The sequence below is a fragment of the Ambystoma mexicanum genome, chromosome 4q (genome assembly GCF_040938575.1).
Source record: "Ambystoma mexicanum isolate Mex_15411 chromosome 4q, UKY_AmexF1_1, whole genome shotgun sequence".
Taxonomy (NCBI): Eukaryota; Metazoa; Chordata; class Amphibia; order Caudata; family Ambystomatidae; genus Ambystoma; species Ambystoma mexicanum.
Genome location: NC_090928.1, coordinates 1,238,096,476 through 1,238,124,091, shown reverse-complemented (window position 1 = coordinate 1,238,124,091; position 27,616 = coordinate 1,238,096,476). Strand labels below are relative to the sequence as shown.

Genomic DNA, 27,616 nt, shown 5'->3' with positions numbered 1-27,616 from the left:
ACACCCTTACCTTAGGTAAGTGAACGCCGAGCTCTCCATCTGCCTCGGGGCAGGGTGCCATAACCAGTTTCTTCACTGGATAAGGGTGCAGGCCTCTTGACCTCAGAGGACTGCTGTCCGTCGTTAACTGCACGAACGGTAAATTCTGGGCACTTCAAATGTCTTAAAAGACTTTTGTAATGATATCTCTTGTTTTGCAGGGTTCCGGCGATGGCGGATGGCGGGCTGATGAGAGTTGAGGATCGAACCCGCGTGAGGAATAGAAGCGCCTGGAAGCACGTAAGTAAGCGCTTGTAGCTTTCTTCACGATGCGCACTAACTGTCCCTTTTATCTTGCAGGTACAAGTTCGGAGCTTTAGAGAAGCTGAAGGGTGCTGGAATACCCACTGGATTCGGCGTGGGAAGGAGTAATGGCACGTGAGTAATAAAGTTGCCCAATGTCTTTTAACGCACCTTCTTTTGTCTTTCAGATGCGCGATGCAGCGCCGAAGGCCTCCGGAGCGTGCGAAGAGCTGGTAAGCTTTTGTCTTTCAGATGCCGGAATGCAGTGCGAAGACCTCCGGAGCATGCGAAGAGTAGGTAAGCCTTTGTCTTTCAGATGCCGGAATGCAGCGCGAGGCGTTGGTGACAGCCGATGGACCAGGTAAGAGATGCGCTGCCACTGAAGACCGTAGTGCTAACCTGTTCTTTCTTTGTCTTTACAGGTGCTGCTGAAGACTGGATTCCAGGATGGTAAGCCTTTGTTCCCTTAGGCCCAGGATCAGAAGCAGAAGACACGATGAGCGTTCTGCTGCAGAGAATGCAGAATAACGCAAAGCAAGATTCATCCATCGGGTGTGGTTTAAATAGCCTCCTGTAGTGCTTAGGTGTCTCCTTCCACAGCCACGCCTAAGAAAAGAGTTCCTGCTTTCCAGAAGAGTTCCAGTGTTCTGAACCTAGGGAGTGGCTCCTGCCCCACCCAACAGGAAAAGTAGTCCCAAACAGAAGAGGATCAGGGGTTCAACTGGCAGGTAAGTAAGCAGCATGGTCTGCTGCAGGTAAGTCCACCCAAGCATTATGAGCCCGGCGCTTCCAGCGCTGGGACTGGGCATCTTTATGAGCCTGGTGCCACTGGCGCCAGGACAGGGTCCAAAAGGTCCAAATTGGGACTGGCTGGCACTCGGAACCGGGGTTATGGGTCTGCTTCCAAGGGAGTCGGGCAAGTCCTGATCTTTTGGAAGCAGAGATCATGACAGCACCCCCCCTCAAGGCCCCTCCCAAACCGGGCTTCTCCGGGGGTTTGGGCTTGTTAGGAAATGTTCGATTAAATCTTTTGATTAGACGAGGCGCGTGGACATATTCTGCAGGTTCCCAGGATCTTTCTTGGGGACTGTAGCCTTTCCAGTCAATCAGGTAAAATAGTTTAGATTTGGAGATCTTGGAATCCAGGATGCTTTTGACTTCAAACTCGAGTTCTCCATCAACTAGAATAGGTTTTGGAGATGTAGTTAGTCGGGTTTGAGGTTGCACGGGTTTTAATAGAGAGACGTGGAAGACCGGATGTATCTTCATGTGAGGGGGCAAGTCCAACTTGACCGCTACTGGATTTACTATGGTAGTGATGGAATAGGGACCAAGGTATCTTGGGTTGAATGTGCGTGGTCCTTTTAGAGGTAGATATTTGGAGGATAACCAGACTTGATCTCCTACTTGATATTGGGGGGCTTCCTTCCGATGTTGGTCTGCTCCTTTCTTGTATTGTTCTTTAGCCCTTTGAAGGTGAGAAACGGCTTCCTTAAAGGCTTGGGTGATTGTAGAATGCAGGTGGTCTACTGCTGGTGTTCCAAGCTCTTGGAGTGGATCCAACTCCGAGGTTCGAGGGTGACTACCGTATAAAAGAAAAAACGGGGTCTTCCCAGTTCCCGAGTGGACAGAGTTATTGTAGGCATATTCGGCTATCCAAAGGATATCTTTCCAAGTTTTTTCAGTTTGTTGTAGCATGCAGCGCAAATACTGTTCCAGAGTTTGATTGGTCCTCTCGGTTTGTCCGTCGGTTTGAGGGTGGTGGCTGGTCGAAAGTCTCACATCAATTTGAGCCGACCGACAGCAACTTCGCCAAAAATGAGAAATAAATTGACTACCTCGATCCGAAATTAGAACTGAAGGAAAACCGTGGAGTCGGACGATGTTTTCGAGAAATTCTCGGGCCAGAGGTGCTGCTGTTGGTAAGCCTTTGAGTGGAATGAAATGCGCCATCTTGGAGAATAGGTCCACGATTACTAGGATCGTATTGTATCCGGAGCATGGAGGTAGATCGGTGATGAAGTCCATAGAAAGCGTATGCCAAGGGCGAGGCGGGATGTCAATAGGGCGTAAGAGGCCGGCTGGTTTTTCCTTTTGACTCTTGTTTTGGGCGCATACTCCACAGGACATTATAAAGTCTCTGATATCTTTTTTCCAAGACGGCCACCAGAAGTAGCGCTTGATCTTTTCCGAGGTCTTGGTCATACCGGGATGTCCTTCCATTAAAGAATCGTGATAACAAGAGATTACCTTTTTCTGTAAATCTGTGCTGGGCAGGTATAACCGTTCTTGGAAATATAATAGGTTGTCCTTCACCGTATAGTTCTTTCCCTGCAGATGCCAATTCTGTATGTCTGCTGGAGTTACCAGTAGCCTGGCTTTATCCTTAACTTCCTCTATGGATTGTGTGGCGATTACACCTAGAATTCTTTGTTCGGGAATGATAGGTACAGGTTTAGGATTGATCAAATGTTCTTCCACTCCCATCCGAGAAAGGGCATCAGCTTTACCGTTTTTTGTACCAGGTCGATAGGTAATTATGAAGTCAAACTCGGCAAAGAATAGTGCCCAACGGAGTTGCCTAGAGGATTGAGCTTTTGCGGTTTTCAAATATTGCAGGTTTCGGTGATCTGTAATCACAGTAACGGTGTGTCGGGCCCCCAGAAGATAATGCCGCCAAGCCTTAAAGGCGGACTTGATAGCTAGAAGTTCCTTATCAGTAATAGTGTAATTGATTTCAAGAGGCGAGAATTTGCGGGACCAAAATGCCACGGGATGCAACTGATTGGTTACTGGGTCCTTTTGTGATAGAACTGCCCCCATGGCAAGGCTCGAAGCATCAGTTTCAACGATGTAGGGGAGTTCTGGGCGAGGATGTTTTAAGATCGGTGCAGAGATAAATCTAGTCTTCAAATTCTGGAAAGCTTGTTCCGCCTCGGTAGACCATTCAAAACGTTTGTTTTTCTTTAACAAGGCGGTGATGGGCTGGACTATTCGAGAGAATTCGGGGATAAACCTGCGGTAAAAGTTAGTGAAGCCTAACATGCTTTGAACACCTTTTACGGAGGATGGCGATGGCCATTTGAGAATTGCATCGACCTTCTTTGAATCCATACGCACTCCGCTAGGTGATAATATGAATCCCAAGAATTCAACTTCAGTCACGTTGAAAACACATTTTTCCAACTTAGCGAAACGTTTGTGTTGACGCAATCTCTCGAGGACCATTTTCACGTGTTTCCGATGTTCAGTTTCCGATGAAGAATAAACGAGGATGTCGTCAATGTAAACAACAACACACACATCTATGAGCTCTCTAAGGACATCGTTCATAAAATATTGAAAGGCGGCCGGGGCATTGCAAAGTCCGAAGGGCATGACCTGATATTCAAATAGCCCATACTTGGTGCGGAAGGCCGTCTTCCATTCATCGCCCTCTTTTACTCGTACCAAGTGGTAGGCTCCTCTAAGATCCAGCTTTGTATATATGCATGCTTTTCTGACTTGGTCCAGGAGTTCAGGGATCAAAGGTAACGGATATCTATTCTTAACGGTGATCTGGTTCAGGGCGCGATAATCTATACAAGTTCTAAGGTCCCCTTCTTTTTTTGGAACGAAGAACAAAGCTGAGGAAGCAGGGGACTTGGAAGGACGAATAAACCCATTTGCTAGATATAGATCCAGGTATTGTCGGAGGTGAAGATTCTCAGGCTCGGTGAGGGCATAAATTCTACTACAAGGAGGAGTAGATCCAGGTATCAGGTCTATCTGGCAGTCATAAGACCTATGAGGAGGTAGAGAGTTAGCCTGATCCTTCCGGAAAACATCTTGGAATTCTAGATATTCAGGAGGTAACTGAGGAGCCTCCGAGGAAATTGCTGCCAGTGCAACACCAGGTCGAGGGTGACAAGTAGAGACACATTCTGGAAACTGAACCGTTCTTGCTCGCCAATCGATCTGAGGATTGTGCTTCTCTAACCAAGGAATTCCTAGAATAATCTGGAACTGGGGGGCCTTGATCACATCGAACACGATCTTCTCATGGTGTCCATCTTGACTTACTAGCGTCACTTCTTGGGTGGTATGCGTTACTGGTCCGGAGGCTATCTCCGTACCATCCACCGTAGTAATGACGTCCTTTACAGCCTTTGGACAAAGAGTCAGATTCATCCTCAAAACCATTTCATGATCCACATAATTGCCGATGGCACCGCTGTCGACGTAAGCTTCAATCGCATGTAATCGATCCGGATGTTCAGGGCTAATGAGGACCATAGGTATCACGAAATGGGAGGTCACGGAACTGGTTTTAACGCTCGGCAAGAGGACCTCTATTCTTGTCGGGCGAGGTCGTTTCCCTGCTCAGAGTTTGTGACCCTGGTAACTGCAGCTCCTACTGCCTTCTTGGCTGGTTTCACCGGACAGTCTCGAAGAAAGTGCCCCGAGTTTCCGCAATAGAGGCATAATTGCAGCTGTTTTCTCCTTTCCCGCTCCTTTTGTGTTAGTGGTCCTTTCAGGCCCCCTATTTGCATGGGTTCCCCGGAGTCTACTCCTTTGGTAGGAGTTGGTGGTTTGGAAAATACTCGAGCATCAAACTTGGAACGATCGGCCTTCCTGTTCTGCAGTCTGTGGTCAATTTGAACGACTAAGTCAATATAGTCCGAACAGTCTTGCGGGGGATTCACTACTTGGGCTAACACATCTCTGAGCTCTCCATGTAGACCTCTATAAAACAGCGTAATCCTTTTGTCCTCAGGCCATCGAGTTTCCACTATCAGTCGGTTTAAAAACGCAATATAAGCCAAAAGGTCTTGATTACCCTGTCGCAATGAAAGGAGTTCATTGTCCAAGGCCTGCCCCTGTGAATGTCTTGCAAACAGTTTTTCCATACTGAGCTGAAAAGCTCGAAAATCATGGAGAACCGGATCATCTTGATTAACTAGAGGGATCGACCAGTCTGCCGCATTGCCACTAAGGTACGAAAGCACGAAAGCTACCTTAGCTTGATCAGTTGGAAAGGCTGCTGGCCGGCATAAGAAGTGCAACCGGCACTGATTAATAAATACTGCAAACCTCTTTGGGTCACCAGAAAATCGTTCGGGCGGAGCCAGAGGTACATTCCCAGGTAGGTTGATCTGCACTGGGTTCGTAGAGGATGTTGAAGGAAGATTTGCCCCTGATGCGGGTAACGGAGTTTGTCCGGCTTGTGACTGTAGCAATTGTCTAGCGAGATCGTCTGTTCGCTCCTTGGAAATAATCAGTTCCCTTCTTAGAGCATTAGTTTCCTGACGGGCTGCATGCACTTCTGCTCTTAGTTCCCCAAGTAACTGGGCTAGCTGGTCGGTATCCGAGGTTTCCATAGCGCCTGGGTGGGAGTTTTGCGATAGGCTTTGCGTTCTGGAACGCTCACCTGATTCCCGCAGAGGCGCCGGTCTTGACTGGGTGAATGCCGTATCTTCAAAGGTGATGTGTAACACACGGTTGGCTCTTTGGGCTGGACCTCTGTGCACTGTATGTCTGACTCGAAGAGTAAGAGGTCTGCAGATAGAAAATATGGGATTAATGAACTGGGGTTATTGGGTGCCTCTCTCCTCTTCCCTTTCTCTTCTCCTGTAGAACCCCAAAGGTTAACACCCTTACCTTAGGTAAGTGAACGCCAAGCTCTCCATCTGCCTCGGGGCAGGGTGCCGTAACCAGTTTCTTCACTGGATAAGGGTGCAGGCCTCTTGACCTCAGAGGACTGCTGTCCGTCGTTAACTGCACGAACGGTAAGTTCTGGGCACGTCAAATGTCTTAAAAGTCTTTTGTAATGATATCTCTTGTTTTGCAGGGTTCCGGTGATGGCGGATGGCAGGCTGATGAGAGTTGAGGATCGAACCCGCGAGGAATAGAAGCGCCTGGAAGCACGTAAGTAAGCGCTTGTAGCCTGCTTCACGATGCGCACTAACTGTCCCTTTTATCTTGCAGGTACAAGTTCGGAGCTTTAGAGAAGCTGAAGGGTGCTGGAATACCCACTGGATTCGGCGTGGGAAGGTGTAATGGCACGTGAGTAATAAAGTTGCCCAATGTCTTTAAACGCACCTTCTTTTGTCTTTTAGATGCGCGATGCAGCGCCGAAGGCCTCCGGAGCGTGCGAAGAGCTGGTAAGCTTTTGTCTTTCAGATGCCGGAATGCAGTGGGAAGACCTCCGGAGCATGCGAAGAGTAGGTAAGCCTTTGTCTTTCAGATGCCGGAATGCAGCGCGAGGCGTTGGTGACAGCCCATGGACCAGGTAAGAGATGCGCTGCCACTGAAGACCGTAGTGCTAACCTGTTCTTTCTTTGTCTTTACAGGTGCTGCTGAAGACTGGATTCCAGGATGGTAAGCCTTTGTTCCCTTAGGCCCAGGATCAGAAGCAGAAGACACGATGAGCGTTCTGCTGCAGAGAATGCAGAATAACGCAAAGCAAGATTAATCCATCGGGTGTGGTTTAAATAGCCTCCTGTAGTGCTTAGGTGTCTCCTTCCACAGCCACGCCTAAGAAAAGAGTTCCTGCTTTCCAGAAGAGTTCCAGTGTTCTGAACCTAGGGAGTGGCTCCTGCCCCACCCAACAGGAAAAGTAGTCCCAAACAGAAGAGGATCAGGGGTTCAACTGGCAGGTAAGTAAGCAGCATGGTCTGCTGCAGGTAAGTCCACCCAAGCATTATGAGCCCGGCGCTTCCAGCGCTGGGACTGGACATCTTTATGAGCCTGGTGCCACTGGCGCCAGGACAGGGTCCAAAAGGTCCCAATTGGGACTGGCTGGCACTCGGAACCGGGGTTATGGGTCTGCTTCCAAGGGAGTCGGGCAAGTCCTGATCTTTTGGAAGCAGAGATCATGACACTTTCTCTTCCCCGAGCCAGAGCGTTGGCTCGTGGTTGATGGCGTCAGTGAAAGTGCACCCTGTCTGGCAGCCGAGGAGCCCGACCGCTCGGCGCTCCCGGGGCCTGGTGGACTCGCGGTGCTTAGTCTTCTGTTGGGCCCCCGTCGCTGGAGCGCCCTCAAAGGACTTAGAAGACCGCTCGGACCTCCTCTTCTTCTCACCTACCGCTGGCTCTTCCCTTCCAGCCAGTTCGTGAAGCGGATCCGCCGATCCCTCATGGTCTGCTCTGACATGTTCTTGCAAAACGCACAGTCCTTCTCCACGTGCATTTTGTCTTCGTGAAGGCAGTAGAGGCATCTAGAATGCTCGTCCTCCTTGAACACATTCTGCAATCCGCATCCAGGGCAGTTCCTGAACAGCTTGGATCCGGGCGTCGAGCTTCCTTTGTCCTGGGCCATGTCCACGGGGTAGGCCTCAAGGTCTTCTGGAATCCTCCAAGAAGCGTACTCGCCGAAAACTTCACCCTTGAGGGGTGTAGAAAGTTCCGAAACGGGTCCCTGTTGATCGGAAGTAGAAACGGTGGAGCTTGAGGCTCGATTGCCCGAAAAAATGAGATTAAACTCTTTGAAAAATCGCAAAACGCAGTAAAAGCTCGAGAGCTATAGCATGAGGACTCCCAACACTTGAACGTGCGGTAAAAATCTGAGGATGGCTGCCTGGGGAGGGGCTTAGGGAAAGGGCAGTCATTGGCTGGGGCCAGTATGACCCAGAGACCAGTGATTGGATACTACTTTTTTTTTTAAATGTTGTAGTTTTATTAAAAAACTTTTCATTTATCCATAACAGCATATAATACTGAAATTCACAATAATAAGAAAGAAAGAGAAAAGAAAAAAAGAAAAAGCATCCTCTCCAAAGCATCTATGGTCATTTTCTTACTACATTGAAAACTGCTATGAGTGGTAAGGTTAAGTCCTCTTCATCATGATTATATGGTTCCAAAATGGAATTATAACCGTAGGAAGGCTCCTGTTGTTCCCTGACAGTATTAGATTCCATCTGTCCTGGCAAGTGAGTTCATACCCGGGTTTTGTTATCATTTCTCGAAACCAGTTTCTTTTTTCGGCTAATGCAGGGCAAATCATGATGATATGATGGATAGTTTTGAGCATCTGTTTACTCTCACAGAATCGACAGAATGCTTCCTCTTTCAGGATTTGTCTGTTATTTGCCATCAATTCCTGGGTCGGTAGTTGGTTTAATCGTAGTCTAATAAATGTGTCCCTAATTTGCTTATCTGGAAATTGCTTCAAATACGCAGGTAAAACATATATAGCGCGATTGTCCAAGTCACAGTGCAAGTTCATCTGATAACTTGATTTCTCTGTTAGAGTAGCTATCCAATCATTTCGCTGTAGTCTTTGTTTGGCACATTGAGGGCGATTCACAAGCATCTCCGTTGTTATACTGTTTACTGCCATGACGCTTTCCATTGCATCCTTCCATAATGCTAATGCCATGTTCGCCACCGTAATGTTTCTTCGTGGAATAGTTTGTATGCTGGAATTTCATCCTCATTGATCATTTTTCTGAACAGATAGAGTTTTTTCCACTCGACTATTGATCTTGTTGCAATCTCATGTCTAATTCTTTTAATCGGGAATGAGTTTGATAGTCCAAGGATTTTCCTCCAAAAGAGGCCTTCCAAGATATCCCAGATAGATTGATCAAGATTAATCAGTCTCGCTCCCGTAGCTGAGGATCGCGATCACTTTTTGGCGGTAAAATATGAGAATTGGTTGCAAAGAGAATTTTCCACATTTTCTATGTATGAAAAGCCCTTGTCTCGCCAATGAGGCTGTTTTTGTTCTCAGATGCATTATCCAAGGAGTTTCTACTGCTGATTGGTTCACTAGGACTCCTAAATATTTAATTTCAGTTACCATGATCAGTTTTTGTTCATTCATTTGGAACTGGGGGTTGTTGTTTTCTTTTCTGTCCTTTCTTTGCTGAAAGTGGCATGATTCTTGTTTTTGCGGTGTTTATTTCTAAGCCATTTTCCAACATGTAAGTTTCCAAGTCCCGGAGACTCCTTTGTAGCCCTAGCTCAGTTTTGTCTACAATGACAATGTCATCTGCATACATCAAGTGGTGAATCTGCTGGTTACTTAATTTGGGTGGATTTGCCTTCTGAAAGCTCCATGGTGTACAGCTTAAACAACGTTGCTGCAAGGGGACACCCCTGTTTGAGCCCATTTTCTACTTCAATGGGTGCTGACAATTGTCCTTGTTGTGATAATCTGATTCTTAGAGTGGTATTGGTGTATAGTTGTTTGATGGGTTCCAATAGGATAGGTGGGCAATTCCACTTCTTTAGTTTTCCCCACAGTGTTGTCCTTTTAACCATATCAAAGACCATGTGCAGGTATATATGTCGTGTGGTTGTTGACCAATGCCTCCTGTTTCAATAGATTCAAGATCATCAGGTTTACATGTGTACCAATACTTTTAGTAAATCCTGTCTGCCTGATATCAAATTGCTCAGTTTCTTCGATCCATACGTTAAGTTTGTTGAGGAGGAGCATTGCAAAGATCTTTCCAATTGGATCCAAGAGAGCAATTGGTCTGTAATTTATCGGCTGTTGTCCATCACCTGCTTTGTATATTGGTACCAGAATAGCTGTTGTCCATGTCATCGGGATTTGTTTTGCTTTCTCAATTGCCACAAATAAATGGACACAGAATTTAGCCCAATCCTCTGGATGTTTTTCTTAATGAGTATATTACTAAGGCCATCTGGACCTGGAGCCCTTGATGAATTGAGCTTCTTTATAATTGGTAGTATGTCCTCCAATGTCCAAGAGTTTGTCCAAGGAATCGATTCACTCTGCTCCATTCTGATAGGTTGATTTGTCACTGTTCGTTCATAAATGGATTTAAAATGGTTAAGACATGCAGCTTCTTCAATCCCTTGGATTAGTTTGTGTTGGCTGACCATTTGCGGATTTAGTAGGTTCCACAATCCTCTTGTATTGTTATTTTTCAAAAGGGCTAGGATTGCTTCTGCATCTTGTTGGGAGAGCAATGCTTTTGCATTCTTTATCCAATTTCTGTAGCCTTGTTTTTCTTGTCGATTGGCGTTCCACGTGTTGCCCTCGTTCTTTCTTTTAATTTCCGTGAGCGTTCTCCTCAGTTCTTTTTTGTTAACTACTTGGATATTGTATGCATGTGGATGACTTTTCTTCGAGGAGTCTTGTTTGTGGATCTTTCGTAGAAACTGTAAGAGTATCCATTCATAGTTTATTTGTTCCATGCCAGTCACCTCAGGATTGATGTAAGTGCTTACTAAACTCTTCATTTGATTGTCACTAATACGTAGTCGAGTGACTGCAGAATTAGTTTCCACAGAAGGTAAGTACACTTTACTACCTTCACAATACGGTGCTTTCCATGTAATACTGAGTATTTGATGATCACTATTTTCTGTTCTTGTAATGTCTTGTGTCGTTACTAGTGACAGTAAAGTTGATGACATGTATATGTAATATAGAGTCGCTGACACTTTCCCATTAGACCAGGTAATACTGTTTGCTCTGTGGTTCATTTGATTGGTACAGTAAAGCTGTCGCCATGTGGTTTCTTTAATCCAATTTTTCGCTCTTGCTGAGAGGAGTTTTTTCTCCATCGTTGTTCCTTGTCAGTCGAATAGGTGAATATTAAGATCGCCACATAGAATTATTTCAGGGTCCTTATCGTCCAGCATTACATCATCTACAGCTGAGAATAAAGTGTCAATGAATTCTTCAATCTGAATTGTTGCTTGGTTCCAATAAATGTTAAATATCGCTAATTTCTGCGCCGGTACTTGTCCCAGAGTTCCAGATGTCATCTTGGTACTCCTGATTTCTACTTTTGTTACTTTTGTTACTTGAATAAACGGTGAAATGTAAGTGAAGTTTGTCTTTCGTAGTAATAACCAATCACTGGTCTCTGCGTCATACTGACCACAGCCAATGACTGCCCTCTACCTAGCAGTACACACATGCACAACCACGGGAGGTGGCAAAGGCTCAAAATTAAGCATTGCATCAAACTCAACATTAAGCATCTTACCTCCTCACCAGGCTCACCTCAGGCGAACAGGTTGCGCAGCACTGCTTGGCCGACCCTGGACTCCTCCCTGGAATCCCGATCGACGCAGTAGAATTTCGTGAAGGTGTGCGTCGACCTCCACGTAGCAGCCCTGCATATGTCCAGCAGGGGCACACCAGAAAGGAACGCCGTGGTAGCTGCGATCGCTCTGGTGGAATGGGCTCTCGGACGGCCAGGCAGCGGTCGGTTTGCCAACCGATGACAGTACATGATACAGCCGGAGAGCCATCTGGAAATGGAAGCCTTCGAGAGAGCCTTCCCCTGATTGACAGGTCCAAAGTTCACAAAGAGTTGTGACGTCTTCCGAAAACACTTCGTGCGGTCCACGTAGAACTTCAGCGCTCTAGCCACATCCAGCGAGTGCAAAGTCCTCTCAGCCGGCGACGAAGGCGACGGGAAGAACACAGGCAACACCAACGGTTCGGTGAGATGGAAGTCCGACGGTACCTTGGACATGAAGGAGGGGTGCGTCCTGAGCACTACCCTCGTGTCGTGAAAAGTCAAGTACGGGGCCTTGCAGGAAAGGGCCTGGATCTCACCCACCCGTCGTGCGGAGGTGATGGCCACAAGAAACGCTGTTTTCCACGACAGAAACTTCAACGGGGCCGAGTGCAGAGGCTCGAACGGAGGTCCCATGAGCTTGGTCAGCACCACGTTGAGCTCCCACGCCGGGGCCGGAGCCTTCACCGGCGAGAACGATCTGAACAGTCCCTTCATGAACTCTTTCACCAGACGACGAGACCACAAGGACGTCCGGCCCGTGGTTCTGGTGTATCGGGAGATCGCAGCAAGATGAATCTTGATGGACGCGTGTGCCAGTCCAGCTTTGGCCAGCGTCAGCAGATACGGCAGTACCTGGGGAGCCGTAATCCGTAGAGGGTTAATCTTCTGTGCATGGCACCAGACAGAGAACCTCTTCCATTTGTGTCCGTAGCATTTAAGAGTCGAGGACGCCCTGGCCTTTGCAAGAACCTCTCTGCAGTCGGCCGGTATGTCGTATCCTCCAAACTCTAGCGCTGCAGGAGCCAGGCCTGCAAGTTCAACGATTTCGGGTCGTGGTGGAGGATGGCGCCTCCTTCCCTGAAGAGTAGATCCGCGTCCACCGGCAGCTTGATTGGCGGGGACGCTGACAAGTCCAGAAGGTCCGGGAACCATATCTGCCTCGGCCACGCAGGTGCGACGAGGATCATCCTGCACCGTGACCTCTTGAGCTGGTTGACGAGCCGGATTAGCAGTGGCAAAGGAGGGAACGCGTAGAGGAACAGGCCCTCCCAGGGGAATGAGAAAGCATCGCCCATGCTCCTCGCCTAGGGAAACCTGCTGGCGAACCTCCGGCACTTGCCGTTGCGAACAGGTCGATCTGGGGTGTGCCCCACCGTCGGAAGAGGCGATCCACTAGATCCTGCCGTAGTTCCCACTCGTGGCACGAGCGCAGCTCCCTGCTGAGTGAGTCGGCGATGGTGTTTTTTATCAGATGAAACGGCACCAGAAACATCCTTTGGGCGACGGCCCAATGCCACAGGTCCTGCGCCTCCTTGGACAGTGCTGGGGACCTGGTTCCGCCCTGTTTCCTGATGTAAAACATGGTGGTGGTGTTGTCGGTGAAGATCCTCACCACCTTGCCCTTGAGGGACGGAAGGAAGGACCTGAGGGCCCAGAACACTGCACGGAGCTCCAGGACGTTGATATGGAGGGACTTCTCCGTCGGGAGCCAAAGGCCTCTCGCGTGCAGATTTTCGGTGTGCGCTCCCCACCCTTCCAGGGAGGCATCCGTGGTCACTGTCTCCTGGTGGTCTGGGGTCTGGAAGTCCATGCCCGCCGTCAGATGCGTGCGGGTGCCCCACCACCAGATCGCTCGGCGGAAACTCTCGTCGAGTGTGATCCTCTCCTCGAAGCCGCCCGTCGTTTGGATCCAGCGCGCGTCCAGGAACTCCTGCAACGGGCGCATCCGGAGCCTGCACATGGGAATGAGGTAGATGCAAGAAGACATCATTCCGAGGAGGGACTTGATGGACCTCACCTTGGCCGCGTCGGAAACCAACATCCGCTGTACCTTGCCCAGGATGGACTTGGTCCTTTCCTCCGACGGGGAGGCCAGAAGGGACACTGTCGAGCTTCGCTCCCAGAAACAGTGCGTTTTGCGCGGGTACCAGGTGGGACTTGGCGTAGTTCACGGAGAAGCCCAGGTCCGTGAGAAGTTGGACGGTCCTTGCCGTGTGCTCCACGGCGAGCTCCCTCGTCTTGGCTCGGATGAGCCAGTCGTCCAGGTAGGGGTAGACGTGGATCCCCTCGCGGCGCAGCTGCGCCGCCACCGGTGCAAGGCACTTGGTGAATACCCTGGGTGCCGACCGAAGTCCGAAGGGGAGGGCTTTAAACTGGTAGTGACGCCCTTGGACCACAAACCTGAGGAATTTTCGGTGCCCCTTTAGGATGGGAATATGGAAGTAGGCATCCTCCAAATCCAACGACGACAGGAAGTCTCCTTCCTCCAGCTGACCCAGGACGTGCTGGAGGGTGACCATCCGGAACTTCTGCGCCTTGATGAACTTGTTCAGACGTCGCAGGTCTAGGATGGGGCGCCATCCTCCCGTCTTCTTCTTCACGAGGAAGTATCTCGAGTAAACTCCGGAGCCCCAAAGCCTCTTTGGGACGAGTTCGATGGCGCCCTTCCTGAGCATCGCCTTTACCTCCAGGAGAAGCTGAGGGACGTGAAGCTCTTTCCTGGCCACGGGGGGGGACGCGCGGGCACCTTCTTTGAAACTCGAGCGCGTGGCCCCGGGCTAAGGCGTCCAGCACCCAACGGTCGGTGGAGATGGACTCCCACACGCTGACGAAGCTCGCCAGCCGGCCTCCCACCGGGGTGCTTCGGTGGGGGCCCGACCCCACGGCCGGTTCAATCCTGTTTCGACGAGGCTTTGCCGCCTTGACCTCCTTGGCGACGACGGCAGGGTCCGCCAGACTTGCCTCGTCCTCTGTAGGCCTCCTGAGACGACGAGCGGGCCGCTTGACGGTAGGCGGAGAAACCGCCGCGGGAACCTTTGGAGGCGCCCTTGCCTCCGCTGCTCCGAAAGGGCGTCCGTCGTTGCTGCAGAACCCCAAGGGCCCGGGCCGTCTCAGTGTCCGCTTTAATGGCCTGAAGGGAATCGTCCACTGTTTTCCCAAACAGGTTGTTCCCATCGAACGGCATGTCCAGGACTCTGGTCTGTACGTCTTGACGGAAGTCTGTAGCCTTGAGCCATCCACGCCGCCTGAGGCACACGCCGTTGCCCAACTGGCGAAACCCAGTGTCGGCGATGTCCGTCGCAATAGTGATGGCGTGATCCGACGCCACCTCACCTTCCTGTAGGATCTCCAGGGCATCCGCCCTCTTGTCGTCCGGTAGGAAGTCCAGCAGGGGAGCCAGTTTGTACCATAGCTCCCTGTCGTAGCGGGCCACGATAGCCAAGGCGTTGGCCGCTTTAATCGTCGTCGCTGCAGGCGAGATGACCCTGCGTCCCATAGCGTCCAATTTCTTTCCCTCGCCGTCCCGTGGGGAAGTCGATGTGGAGGCCGCACCCCCCCGCTTTCTTCCTGGCCGCCGCGGAGACGACTGAGTCCGGGGTAGGCTGCGCCCGGAGGCACAGGGGGGCCGCGTCCGGGACCCGGTACTTCTTCTCGTACCGGTCTCTTCTAGCTGGCGTCGTGGAAGGGTTCTTGAGGAGGGCGAGGCCCTCATCCCAAATGTCGTCCAGTAGAGGCACCGCGAGGACCGTCTTCCTCTTGGCCTCGCGCCGTTGATAAAGGAAACCTTCCTTTTTCTTCTCCTCAGGGCAGAGTTGGAAAAGCTCGGCTGCCCTGGCGATCATGGAGTGGAACGATCCAATCTCGTCGGGCGGAGAAGCCCTGGTGGGAGGTGACGACGGTAGATCCTCGTCGTATACCTCGTCGTCCGTACCCGTCGCTGCCGTGTCAGTCCCCGTATCATCCCCTCGGGTGGACGGGGAGGAGGGCTGGACGGGGCGCGACGGCTGAAAAGGAGGTGGAGGGTGAATCCTTCTTTTCTTGGGCGGGGGAACACCAGAAGGTCCCGGTTCGGGATCCCCCGACGGGAGAGGTTCCTCCGTCGGCAACGGTAGTCTCGTCCTTATCTCTGAGCATAAGGACTGTATAGCCAACAAAATGGCCACCGAGTTGTCTTGCGGCGCTGGCCGAGGGGAATCCGACGGGCGATCAGGGGCCCCGTCGGCACCCTCGACGATGTCGTCACCTGCGTCGGGATCCATCCCGACGGGCCGGTCTTCTTCCACGCCAAGGCCGTGGCTTAAGACCTCGATCAGCTCTTCCTCCGAGGTTGAAGCCGAATCTACGACGACGCCCTGCCCCCCCTTTTTCTTCCCCGCCGGGGATTTCACGGGGGTCCTATCGATGGGCACAAAAGAGGACTCCCTCCGAGGTGGCAGGGAGACTCTGAGCCCCGAGGTCGCCACCACTGGTGTAGCCTCCACAGGCTGAGCCAGGGCCGCCGCGACAGTATCGATAGAGGGCTTGGCCGGATGGATTAAGGCCTTCACCACCTTAGGTGCACTCACAGCCTTATCCTTGAGGGGGGGGGGACACTGCCTCGCTCCCCCTCCGATGGGGCCTTCGAGCTCGACCGGGGCCTCTCCAGGAGCTTCGCCGGGTGCTCGCCCTTCCTCTTACCCGACCCAGAGCGTTGGCTTGTGGCTGAAGGTGCCGGGGAGGATGCGCCCTGCCTGGCGCCCGTAGAGCCCGACAGTTCGGCGCTCCCGGTGCCAGCGGACTCGCGGTGCTTGGCCTTGTGTTGGACCCCCGTCGCCGGGGCGTCCTCAAAGGTCTTAGAAGACCGCTCGGATTTCTTCCTCTTCTTCTCGCCTGACGGGCTCTTCCCTTCCAGCCAGTTGGCGAGACGTTGATGGCGGTCCTTCATGGTCCGCTCCGACATATTGCCGCAAAACGCACAGTCCTTCTCCACGTGCGTCTTGTCCTCATGTAAGCAGTAGAGACAAAAGGAGTGTTCGTCCTCCTTAAAGACGTTCTGCAGCTGGCATCCAGGGCAGATCCTGAATAGCTTTCCGGGCGTCGAGCTTCCCTTTTTCTGGGCCATGTCCGGGCCTGAGAAGCTTCTGGAGTCCTCCAAAAGCGTAGCTCGACGAAATCTTCACCCTTGAGGGGCGCAGACGAATCCGACACGGGTCCCCGTTGATCGGATGGAGAGTCGGTGGAGCTTGAGGCTCTTTTGACCGAAAAAACGAAGTTTTTGAGAAAAAACGTGAAAAAATAGCACTAATGCTCGAGAGCAATAGTACGAGGATCCCAACACATGAACGTGCGGTAAAAATCTGAAGATGGCTGCCAGAGGCGGTGCTTAGGTAGAGGGCAGTCATTGGCTGTGGTCAGTATGACGCAGAGACCAGTGATTGGTGATTACTACGAAAGACAGATCAGAAACAAAACTGATACTGGTTTTTTCTTTACCGAGGATTCCCAGCCTGACGACGGGGAATATTCATGAGCATGTGAATCCATGCCAGACCCCATGCTGGAGAAAGTCCATTGCCTCGTCATCGATTTCCCCTGCCTGAGTGAGCACCTCATGCGCTGCACGCAATCGGTGTTGGGCAGCCACTGAGCAATATATAGGATCCAATATGCCCCTTGGATCCAGATCGGCTAAAGGCAAACTCTCTACACATGGCAACAAACGCTCCAAAGCAAAGGCTGATACCATAGTCATGTCCGTTACTTCCACCGATATACTTGGAGCCTCAGGCATACTAGAAAAAGCATAACGTCCCCCCTGCCACTCACGCTCGCATCACTCACTAGATTCCCTGTCCGATCCACCGCATGTTCCGGAACTAAGAAATGTTCGGGAGCATTCAGCGTGGTCAACTCGGTGGACGTGGACGAGTGCAAAACATTACCCTTACTGGGCAGTGTTTCATGAGCGTAATATAGGCGAATATCAGATGAAAGGGACACAGAACGCTGCATGTTTTGGGACTTGCGGCTAGGTTTACTGGCGATTTTCTTCGCCGCCATTTTCAACTGGTCCACATTGAACAATTGCCCAGGATTAATCACGGGCATGCCCGAAGTCAAATTACATTTCCTGCTAACCATTGTAAATGAGTGCAAGGTTGGGCCACAGAATACAAGTTCTGACCCGGACACCATTTTGGAGGCAGCCATACCCTTATTAAGGGCATGGCTGTCGTAATGAGGCCCATTATGTCTTAGAAGCTGGGAATGTTGAGACTGTGTGTGGTATTGGCAAGTGGGGCCATGTGAAATTTTAGGTCTTAGCCCCCCTCACCTTGTCACTATAAGTGTTGTGCCAATCACTAGATAGTGGGCGTACATCGTGGCATAGGTGCAAGCAGTGTCTTCACTACCAATTTACTGTTTTTATACATTCAACATTTGTTTTTACAATGTGTCCTGCCTGCACAAGTACTTATTTGAATTAATAGACATTTATGTGGAACTAAATAACGGTTTATATTTTTCAGTATACCAGTGTGGTTAACTGTGTGGAGTAACTGTACCTCTGTCAGCCTACTTCACCACCCTTATGGGAAGCCAGATTTCTCTGCCACAGCTAACTACAGTAGAGAGGTCTCACCTTTTAGTTGGATTGCTGTACAGCCCCCACCAGGGGGGTTGTACAAAAAACAGGCTAAAATATTGGAAGGATATGTACCTCATGAATATGTTGCAGATCATGTAAAGCTGGCACCTCAAGCACCAGCTGTGCATTCCTGCCACAGTAAAGAGACAGATGTTGGGTGAGCATATGGACAGAGTGCCCCAACATATAGCATATGTATAATTACCATGATAACTCCAAGCTATTGCAACAGTACATTATAACAAAATCAACATGGCAGGTGCAGCGTATCTTCTTAAGCTTAGTTTCTATAGACATTTTCTACTTAAAGGTTGAAATTCACATCGCAAATGAAAGGATGCATTGAAATTAATTAATCTACACCATCTCCCAGGCAGCATTTCTGATGACATTAGAACTTCAGGCAAGATATCTCCGACACTGTATTAAAAACAAAATGTATCTGAATCAAACCTCTTCAGCTCTTTGGCAATCTCCTTCCTTCTCTGGTTGCTTCTTCAGAATTGACTTCTTGGGAACAGAATTAAGTTCTTTGTTCAGGTTTTCCAGTTCCTGCTTCTTCCTGGCAACTTCCAGTTCTCTATAAGGCGGGCTTACACTCTTGCTGCTGTGGCGACTTCTGCTCCTGTGGCGGCTCTTGCTCCTTGAGCGGCTCTTGCTCCTACCCGGGTTTGTGCTCCTACCCCGGTATGGGCTCCTGCTTCTGCCCCTATTTCTGCTTCTACACCTGTCTGGACTTCGGCTTCTGCCCATATTTGTACTCCTGTCCCGGTTTAGACTTCGGCTTCTCTCCCTGTTTTTACTTCTGCCTCGGTCTCTGTTCCTGCTTAGGCCCCTATGTGTACTTCTTCCCCGGTCTCTGCTCTGGCTCCTGTCCCGATAGGGACCCCTGCCTCTGTTTCTACTATGGCTTCTGTTTCGAATTTGCATTCTACCCTTGCTGTGGCTCCTACTACGGCTTCTTTTCCTACTCCTGCTAGTACTAGTGCTGCTGCTGCTGCTGCTTCTGCTGCTGCTTCTGCTGCTACTACTGCTGCTACTATTGCTACTACTGCTGCTGCTACTACTGCTGCTGCTGCTACTGCTGCTTGTTCTTGCTTTTCTCTTTCTGATTTTCTGGACTCCCAATTCAGAGGTCTGGATTTCATCCTCGTCACGTGGATATCGGCGTTCACGGCCTGCATCATGTTTTGAGAGGACATTGTCTTTGTCAGAATCTCTTGCAGGTGTTTTGGGGGCATCATCTTGATGGCCAGAATAGGGTGAGCTATGGGGAAATGTGTCACCACCACTGAATTCATCTTTGTACCTGCAAAAGTTAGGGCTTGGTGGCTGGTCCTCATTATTGCGTTCCCTGAAAAAATAAGACACATGCTCATGAACATCTCACCATTATACTCAACCAGCATAATGCATTTAATTTATTTAAACCAACAAATGTGCATAGAGATTTTTGTCAAGAGATGAAGAAACAAAATATCATGGTTTTCAATCGCCCAGGCAAATGGATCACCTTTTAAATAGTATCATCATTCTCGTCCCTGCTCTAAGTCCAACGTACTATGCTATGAAAACATATGCTGCAAATTCCTTTTTTTCCCCCCATAATCAGCCTCCACACATGGACAGTAACATGTTTTACGCTGTTGTGTTGTCAACAGTGCGTCACCAATAAAGGTAAACATAAAATGGAAGAAAATGCTGCAAGAAATGTGTTGTCAATCAGGCGTGTGCGTGTTGCAGAACTCACCGTAATAGCATTTCTAATGATTGTATCTGCTTAGATTCACATGCTGTGCATATAGTCCGACATCTAGTGGAAATCTCAGAGTATTGCATCTTTCTTTCGAAGATCGAAAGGGGACGTTGACATGGGTGTAACTGTAACACTATCCGTAACGTGACGTGTGGTATCCCAAAATCCTTCACGCCTCGAGGGATCAGGAACAGCATGTTTTGGACCATCTTATTGGAGGGAAAAACAAGGCTGTCTTTGGTCGGAATGAGAGCGCCCAGAAACTGTTTGACTTTATTGGGTACTAGGCTGGATTTTTTCTTGGTGATAGAGAAACCTAGGTTGAAGAGAAGGTTTACCGTCTTCTGGGTATTTGCTTGGCATGTTCCATATGAATCCCCTGTTATGAGCCAGTCGTCGAGGTAATGATAGACTGCGATGGACTGCCTGCGCAGGTGAGCAGCTACTACCGACAGTACCTTCGTGAATACGCGTGATGCTGAGGCAATGCCGAAGTGGAGAACCTTGAACTGATAGTGGGTATCCTCTATCATGAACCTGAGGTACTTTCTGTGCGCTGGCAACATTGAAATATGAAAGTATGCATCTTTCAAGTCCAATGTGGCCATGTAATCCGCCAGCCACAGCAGTGGGATTACTTCCTGCAGTGTTGTCATCCTGAATTTATGAGTTTTGACGTACTTGTGCGCTGGGCACCGGTTAACACAGGGCGCATGGTGAGATCATGTTTGGGTACAAGTAAGTACACTGAATAAATACCCTGCTTTACCTGGTGAATGGGGACAACTTTTATGACACCCTTTTCCAGAAAAACCTGAACCTCTTTCAGCCGGATGCACAGGTTTTCTGGCAACAGGCATCTACTCTTCGGTGGGTGGTATCGAGGTGGTCAGTGAAACTCTATGCAGTAGCCGTGGGTGACAGTCTTTAACACCCACTGGTCTGATGCGATCCCCTCCCAGGCGTGAATTTATTTTATTTTATTTATTACATTTGTTACACGCCCAGACACTGAGGTATCACAGCGTGTTACAGACAGCTTTGGCATTAGGCTTGGACAGAGTTACTTACATACAACAGATAAATGAGGTAACAAAAATCGTCATTTAGAGGCTAATATACATAGGATAGCGGACAAAGCACTCACAATTATTTACAATGTTCAGCTCAATCCACCACAAGATGACTTTTTTGTTAACCCTAGAGAGACTAATACGGTCCGAGGTGGCTGACTAACGTTTGCTAGAATTGGTTATTTTTAAAGCCTTGCAGGCATTCCTCCTTTTTGATATTAAGACAGAGGGAGTTCCAGTGTTTGGGGGCTAGGATTTGGAAACTGCTACCTCCTGCGCTGGTGCATTTGTAGCGCGGGATCTCAAGGAGTGCATTGTTATTAGATCTGAGAGTCCTACTGGATGTTTTTTTCTTGATGGTGTGGTTCATGTAAATGGGGGCTTTATTAGCGAGACATTTGTGTGCGACACAACGTTTTGAAAATGATTCTGGCCTTAATGGGAAGCCAGTGAGTCTCCCTCCTAATGTTGGATATGTGGTCAATTATTTTTATTCCTAGCGCTTCCCGTATTGCTCGTTAGGCAGAATCCTGTGCAGTTCCCTTGGGGAACACTGCAAAAAGATTAAGACTACAGTAGTAAGCAGTAAACCCAATTGGTAGCAGTCTGCACCACCCAGATTTACATGGTACCTGTGGCTGAGCAGTCAGACCTCTCTCCAGAAGAGTATGGCAGTATGCAGAGTATACAAAATAGGGCCAAAACATAGTAGAGCAAACGAACACTGACCAGAGCTTTGTATAAAAAGTATATAATTATTTATTTAAAACACACTTTATGGCATATACTAGCACTCTCAATCAAAGCAAGTTAAAACACAGTCGGGTAAAGTATACACCTCCCTTAATAGTAATCAGACAAGTAAGGGTTAAAACACTATTTGTTAGAACAGATGTGAGCGCTTAACCAAGATGGCACTCTGATAATGTAGTTAAAGGGAGAGAAAAAGGCAGAGCAGAAGAATAAAACAGTTCCCAACACTTTTAGGAATTCAGAGCAAGGGGAGAAAGGCAGGTTATACTGTAGAGCCAAAGTTCATAGGCCAGGCCCACTTTAAATGGAGCAAAGCGAAATGTGCCCACGATCACACAGTTTAAAGTGCACTGAAAGTCTTTGCAGAGTGTTCAAAAGAGGTTGGGGAGATTCAAAAGATATAGTTAGAAGGCCTGGAGCCAACCCAGTTTAGAAGCCAAGGATTTAAGGGTCACCTTTAGCAATCTGTAGAAAGGGAGGCCAGACAGGACACAGTACCTTAAACAGACAGGAAGCTCCAGCGGGGGCAGTTGTTCCTGGCAGTGGTTGAAGTTCGTGGTTCCGACCAGGGGAAGAGAAGATCTAGTCGAGGAGGGAACGTGGAGTCGTTGCACTGCACAGGGATGAAACCAGCCGAGGAGTTCACAATTAAAAGGTGCGGTCCTTTTATTCGCGGTCAAAAGTGGTGAGCTTGGCTATCCGGCCACCGGGGTGCTTGGCACGGGCGATTCGACCAAGAGACGTCTTTGGAAGGCGAAAAGGGCGAACTGGTTGATCGCACCAGCTCAGGGGAAGAAGACTCGTCCAGCAGAAGATCTTCTCTTGTCGTCGGGAAAGTGGTGAGGTAGTTGCAGCAGGGCTTCACTGGTGGTGTCGTCGTTGCAGATGGCTCAGCTTCTTCCCTCTTCGGATTCTTAGGTCCTGTGGCGACTTCTGAAGTTCCAGTCCCAAAGGCCCTGCTTTTATGCAGAAAAACCCCCATTCATCAGCCTAGCTGTCAATCACACATGCTAAGTGGTGAGCCGGGCAGCTCACCACTGGGCCAATCAGAGTAGAGTGTGACTTGGGTTGCTAAGGCAACGCAGTCCAGGGTGCCAATTCCCCCCTCCACCCTTTCTGTGGAACCCAGACAGAGTGGCACCATTTGGAGGGCTTCTGTGGAGAAGCCCGCCAAAATAGTGGAACAAAGGGCTCGACCTTGGTCAGAGTTACAGAGACGGACACAAACGCCATTTTAGAATCGAGTTCTGGCAAAAAGACCCAACCGGTGATTTAATATTAAATGAATAAACCAGCGGTATCTTTAACATTGCACCAAAAAGTGGTGCGTTTAAAATCAATGGGAAAATCCCATAGAGAATATTCCGGTGGAATATTTTGCGTGGTAACCACTGCCACCAGCCAGAAACTCGACGAGGGGGGACGGGATAGTGCCCCCTCGAAAACAGACCCTGGGGCAATCGAATTACCCCTTACCAGTATTTCCACAATTTGATGGTTTGTACTGGTTCTGTTCACAATTTAGGACTAGTAAAGTCAATGGTGACTTTACATGCCCTGGGAGACAGTAGTCAGTCTCAGGGTATGGAGTCTATGTTTGGGGGTCACTGTGACACCCCTGTGGTACTGCACTGAGGGTGCTGTGTACCACACATACAGAAAAACAGATGATACCCTATGGAGTAAAAAGAACCCCATAGCCCATAAGCACATAACAAGTCAAAGACATACCTCAAATCATGCCTAAGAGTGGGAGTAAAAGAGTCTCACTCTTAGCAGGAAAAAAAACAAACCCCAAAAATCCAGCAAAGCTGCTGGGGGACTCACTAGGTTTGGGAAATTAGCCTTATAAGATAATTCTCCCTAACATTGCTTTATTCTGCATTAGTTGTAGCTTACTGAGGTTTGTATTGGAAGTTCCTAGTAATAAAGCATTACAATAGTCCAACTTGGCTAGAATCAGGGCTCTGGCCAAGGTAATACAGTTTGTAGGTGTAAGGAAATGGCAGCTTAATGTGATTAGTTTAGATGTGAAGGACGCAAGTGTCAAGATATGTTTGCCACATGGTGAGGTTGGCATCTAAGTATACTCCTAAAGTTATTACATGTTTAAGTACTGGAATCATCGTGCCATGAATGTTGATTGCCGAATAATCTGAGTGAAGGGTACCTATTTGAGATTGGGAGCCAACAATGAGAATCTCGGTCTTCTCATTATTAAGGCAGAGGCTATTCAGGGCCATCCAGTTTTGGATAATGGCATAGACTTTGTTAATGGTCAATGTGTCTTGCTCATAGTTCCCAAAAATGGGGATGCGGACTTGGGTGTCATCTGCAAAGTTGGTGTAGATGACACTCATATCATCAAGTGCTGAGGAGAGACGCTTCATGTAGGCATTATAAAGAGTTGGTGAAAGGCATGAGCCCTGAGGTACCCCAATGGGGACTGCTATGGGGTCGGCAGCATCTGTCCATCTGAATTTTTAAATCAATGAGTGCGGTTTCCGTACTATGGTTCGGCCTAAATCCAGATTGGCTAGCTCCTAGCAGAGGTTTTTGTTCAAGATGGGTTTGAATTTGTGAATATGCTATTTTGTCTATGATTTTAAGAAGGAATGGGACCGTAGTTATTGGTCGGTAGTTGGTGGGCACAAGAGGGTCAAGGGTTTTTTTTTTTTTTTTTTTTTTAGAAGCGGTGTGACCCAAGCTTCTTTAAAGCTGGCTGGGACCAGATTGGTGCTGAAGGATGCATCAACGAAATTAGTTATAATAGGAGTGAGGGTAGATGTACATGATTTAACCAAGCGGGCTGGGAAGTTATCCCCTTTGCAGTTTGAGGCTTTCAACTTGGCAATAGTATTATTCACTAGTTCTTGGGACACTGGGGTGAAGTGGAACAATGGAGTATTATAGTCCTTGGAGATAGTAGGAGTGTTAGGACGGGTGCATTTTTCCGATAGTAATTTTCTTTTAGTGATCATTTTCTTTTGAAGCAGTTCAATTTTGGAAGCTAGTGCATCTTGGATGGTCGTGCACCATTCTTTGCTGGTGTTAACTGGGGTGGATGCTAGGATAGGATTTTCCAACTCTCTGAGGACGGAAAACAGTTCTTTTGAATCTGAGAAGGCATTGCTGATACGGATGTTGTATGCGTCAGTTTTGTGAGCAATAATTGCCGCTTTGTAGGTTCTGTTTGAAGCATTGAAGTCGATCGTGTGATCTATGGTGCGAGATTTTTTATGGATGTGTTCTAGTGAGCGTTTAATTCGCCTTAGTGATACTAGTTCGTCGTTAAAGCAAAAGGATGTTTTTTTGCCGGCACGTCTTGTTTTAGTTGTGAGAGGTGCTAAAGAATCTACTGAAGTAGTAAGACAATTGCGGTAGATGTCTGCCAGGAGGCATGGATTATCACTAGTGATCAAATTGGTAGTAAGGGCGTTACTTAAGAAGGGTTTGAGGCTCTCAGCTGAGAACTTACAAATGTTTCTCGTTTCATAGGTGTCCATTGTCTTAGTCTTAGAAGGGCATATTTCATTACATATGAGGGTGAAGTTCACACTAGAATGGTCTGTCCAGCCTAATGGTGTGATTGACTCAATGGCTAAAGTAGCGCTGAGTGAGAGTATCCAATCCCGTGTCATACCCTCAATATGGGTAGGGGCATTCACAAGTTGTGTGAAATGCATATCTTTAATGAATGAATGATGACAAGTGACCCCCGACCAGGGAAGTGTGGGAGGTGACCCGAACCAGGGAGCCTATAGGAGTATACGAGGACCTCTTTGTTGATATTGGTTGTTAGAAGAGCCTGAGCCGTAAAACCAGGGGGTTCGCCCCGACCCATATTGTCCATGGGGAGAGCGGGAAAAAGATTGCCCATGAAAGGACCGGCGGGAGTTACAGCCTCCACGCTCGTGGAAGGGCTTAGCCGTGATATGGCTAAGGGACTTTAATGTTTCATGCTCTTTTTCGCAGTCTCCAGGGCGTCATTAACAGCTTTCCCAAAAAGGTTGGAGTCTTCAACTGGTTTGTTGATAAGGGAGGCCTGAGTTTCGGGTTTAAAGCCGGAGTTCTTCAACCAGGCGTGTCTCTTAAGTAAAGTCCCCTGGGCTAGGGTGCATCCAGCGGTCTCAGCAGAGTCCAGAGTATTCTTTAATGTAATGAGTAACCGGTCTGCCCTCAGCCACGACTGCCAGCAAGTGTGATCGGGTGGGCTCTGGAACAAATTGAAGGCCATCCTGGACTAGGCCCCATTGGACATTGCTGTAGATTGCCAGGAGAGTAGTATTGGTAGCGATCCTAGTAGAGTAGGTTGCAGAGGCAGTGACCCGTTTACCCAGGGCATAACACTTCTTACAATCTTTATCGGGAGGAGCGTCCGCAGAGGACAGTGGAACCCCCGACCTTTTCCGAGTGGTAGTAACCATCAGGGAGTACGGTGTAGCATGACCCCTTATATATAGTGGGTCGGAAAGTGATGGGCGGAATAACATTTCAACCCGGGGGACCGCCCGTGTGAGAGAGGTTGACAACAAGGAGGGGGCTAGACGCCTCTTTATAGAGTGGAGTAAGAGGGTGGCTTGATTGGTCGGAGGCTTCTCCTTGAGGATATCCTCAACAAAGTCAGAGTCTGGAGCTGCCTCATGTATTGCAATCTGGAAATGATCAGCTGCTCTTTTTAAAATAGCATTGAACATTTGATCGTCCACAGGTGACGAATTCCCCCTGTGGGGGCGAAAAAGGGGGATCTAGACAAATCATGTCCAGATCAGGGGTATGTGTGGGTGATAGCCAAGGGCCCTGATCCCCTGACTGATCTCAATCCCAGTCTGGGTCTTGATCAGAATTGTCCTGTGCAAATGGATTATCCTCACAGGTCTCATCCTGTGATGGGTCCTATGGGACATCCAAGATATCATCCTGGTGTTCTGCAGTTTAGAAGGAATGGGGTAGGAGTCCTCTTCCCTGGGTCTCCTGGGAGTATTGTACCTATCGGAAAATTCAATAAATTGAGCAATTCTGTTCATATATTGTTCAAATATCTCCCTAGTCCATAGGGAAGATGCAGAAGGGTCTGGAGGTGGAAAAGGTTGCCCAGAAGGGGGAGACTGTCCTAATAAGGCCTTCGAGAGAGGCTGTAGGGCTTCAGAATTCTCCTCTCGACAAGAGGGGGCAATTTTGTGCTCTCTAGCTGCTGAAATGATAGCCGTGAGGCTTTGGTGGATTTTCGGCAGTTGAAACGAAGGTCTCAACGCGACCGACTGTGCTGTCGAGGTCAGCGACTCCACCAAGGCCTTAGGTGCTTGAGCGCCCTTGGACAGTGTGTCGACGATTGTATGTTTTTTGGGATGAACGCCCTTACCAGAGGAAAGCCCAGTCGCATGCCGCAAAGGCAGTTTCATGGAGAGCGCCAAACCGCGAGGTCCGGAAGGTGCCGTCAAAGTTTTCGATGGCCCTGTTGGCGTTGTGCACTTCTTCAACGACTCCGTCGAAGAGGCCTTCCGGGTTGTGTGATTCTGTATTTGTGGTGCGTGGGTGACCTTGTCATCGCCGGGATGTGAACTCCCGATAACAGAGCCGGTGGCCGGTCTGTCGGGGCCGGCTATTTGAGAGCCTGAAAGCTTTTCCGAAAGGTCGATGGCTTGGCTGCCGATGGGATTCACCGTCCGAAGCACCGGCGCCAAAGGGGGAATGGCTTTCAACCTGTATGGCGTAGGTCTCCCACCATTTAGTCCGCCTGTCCGTCAACGTTTTCGGTCGAAAGAGCTTACAGGACTTGCATGAACGCTCGTCGTGGTCTCGAGGAAGATAACAATTGTAACAACGATGGGTGTCCTTCCAAGTAAACTTCTCGTTACATGACAGGCAAAATTTAAAGGTCGTCCTCTCCATAGTAAAGGGTAACGGCAGCCAGACCAAGAAGACAAAGAGAGGGGAAAAGGAAATACATTCTTAGTGAAGAATAAACCCAGGGCCCCACTCTCACTACTGTAATGGCCTAGCCGGAGGGTCGAGGCCACGCGGTCAACAGTCGTCGAGCAGTTCTACAGTAGCTGAGCAGTTGAGGTGGTCTTCGGTGGCAGGAAGCCCACGAGGCAGTCGTCGAGAAGAATAGTCTGGAGACTAG

The 27,616-nt window shown here is 49.1% G+C and overlaps 1 protein-coding gene across 1 annotated transcript in view; it reads right to left on the bottom strand.

Moving 5' to 3' along the window:
* The window catches only part of ZNF318 (zinc finger protein 318), a 504,061-nt gene that overhangs the window by 175,005 nt on the left and 301,440 nt on the right, over positions 1–27,616 (bottom strand). Inside the window, exon 3 of the mRNA XM_069608802.1 lies at positions 18,361–19,261. Within this exon, the coding sequence (XP_069464903.1) occupies positions 18,361–19,261 (901 nt within the window). The remainder of the gene's footprint in view (positions 1–18,360; positions 19,262–27,616) is intronic.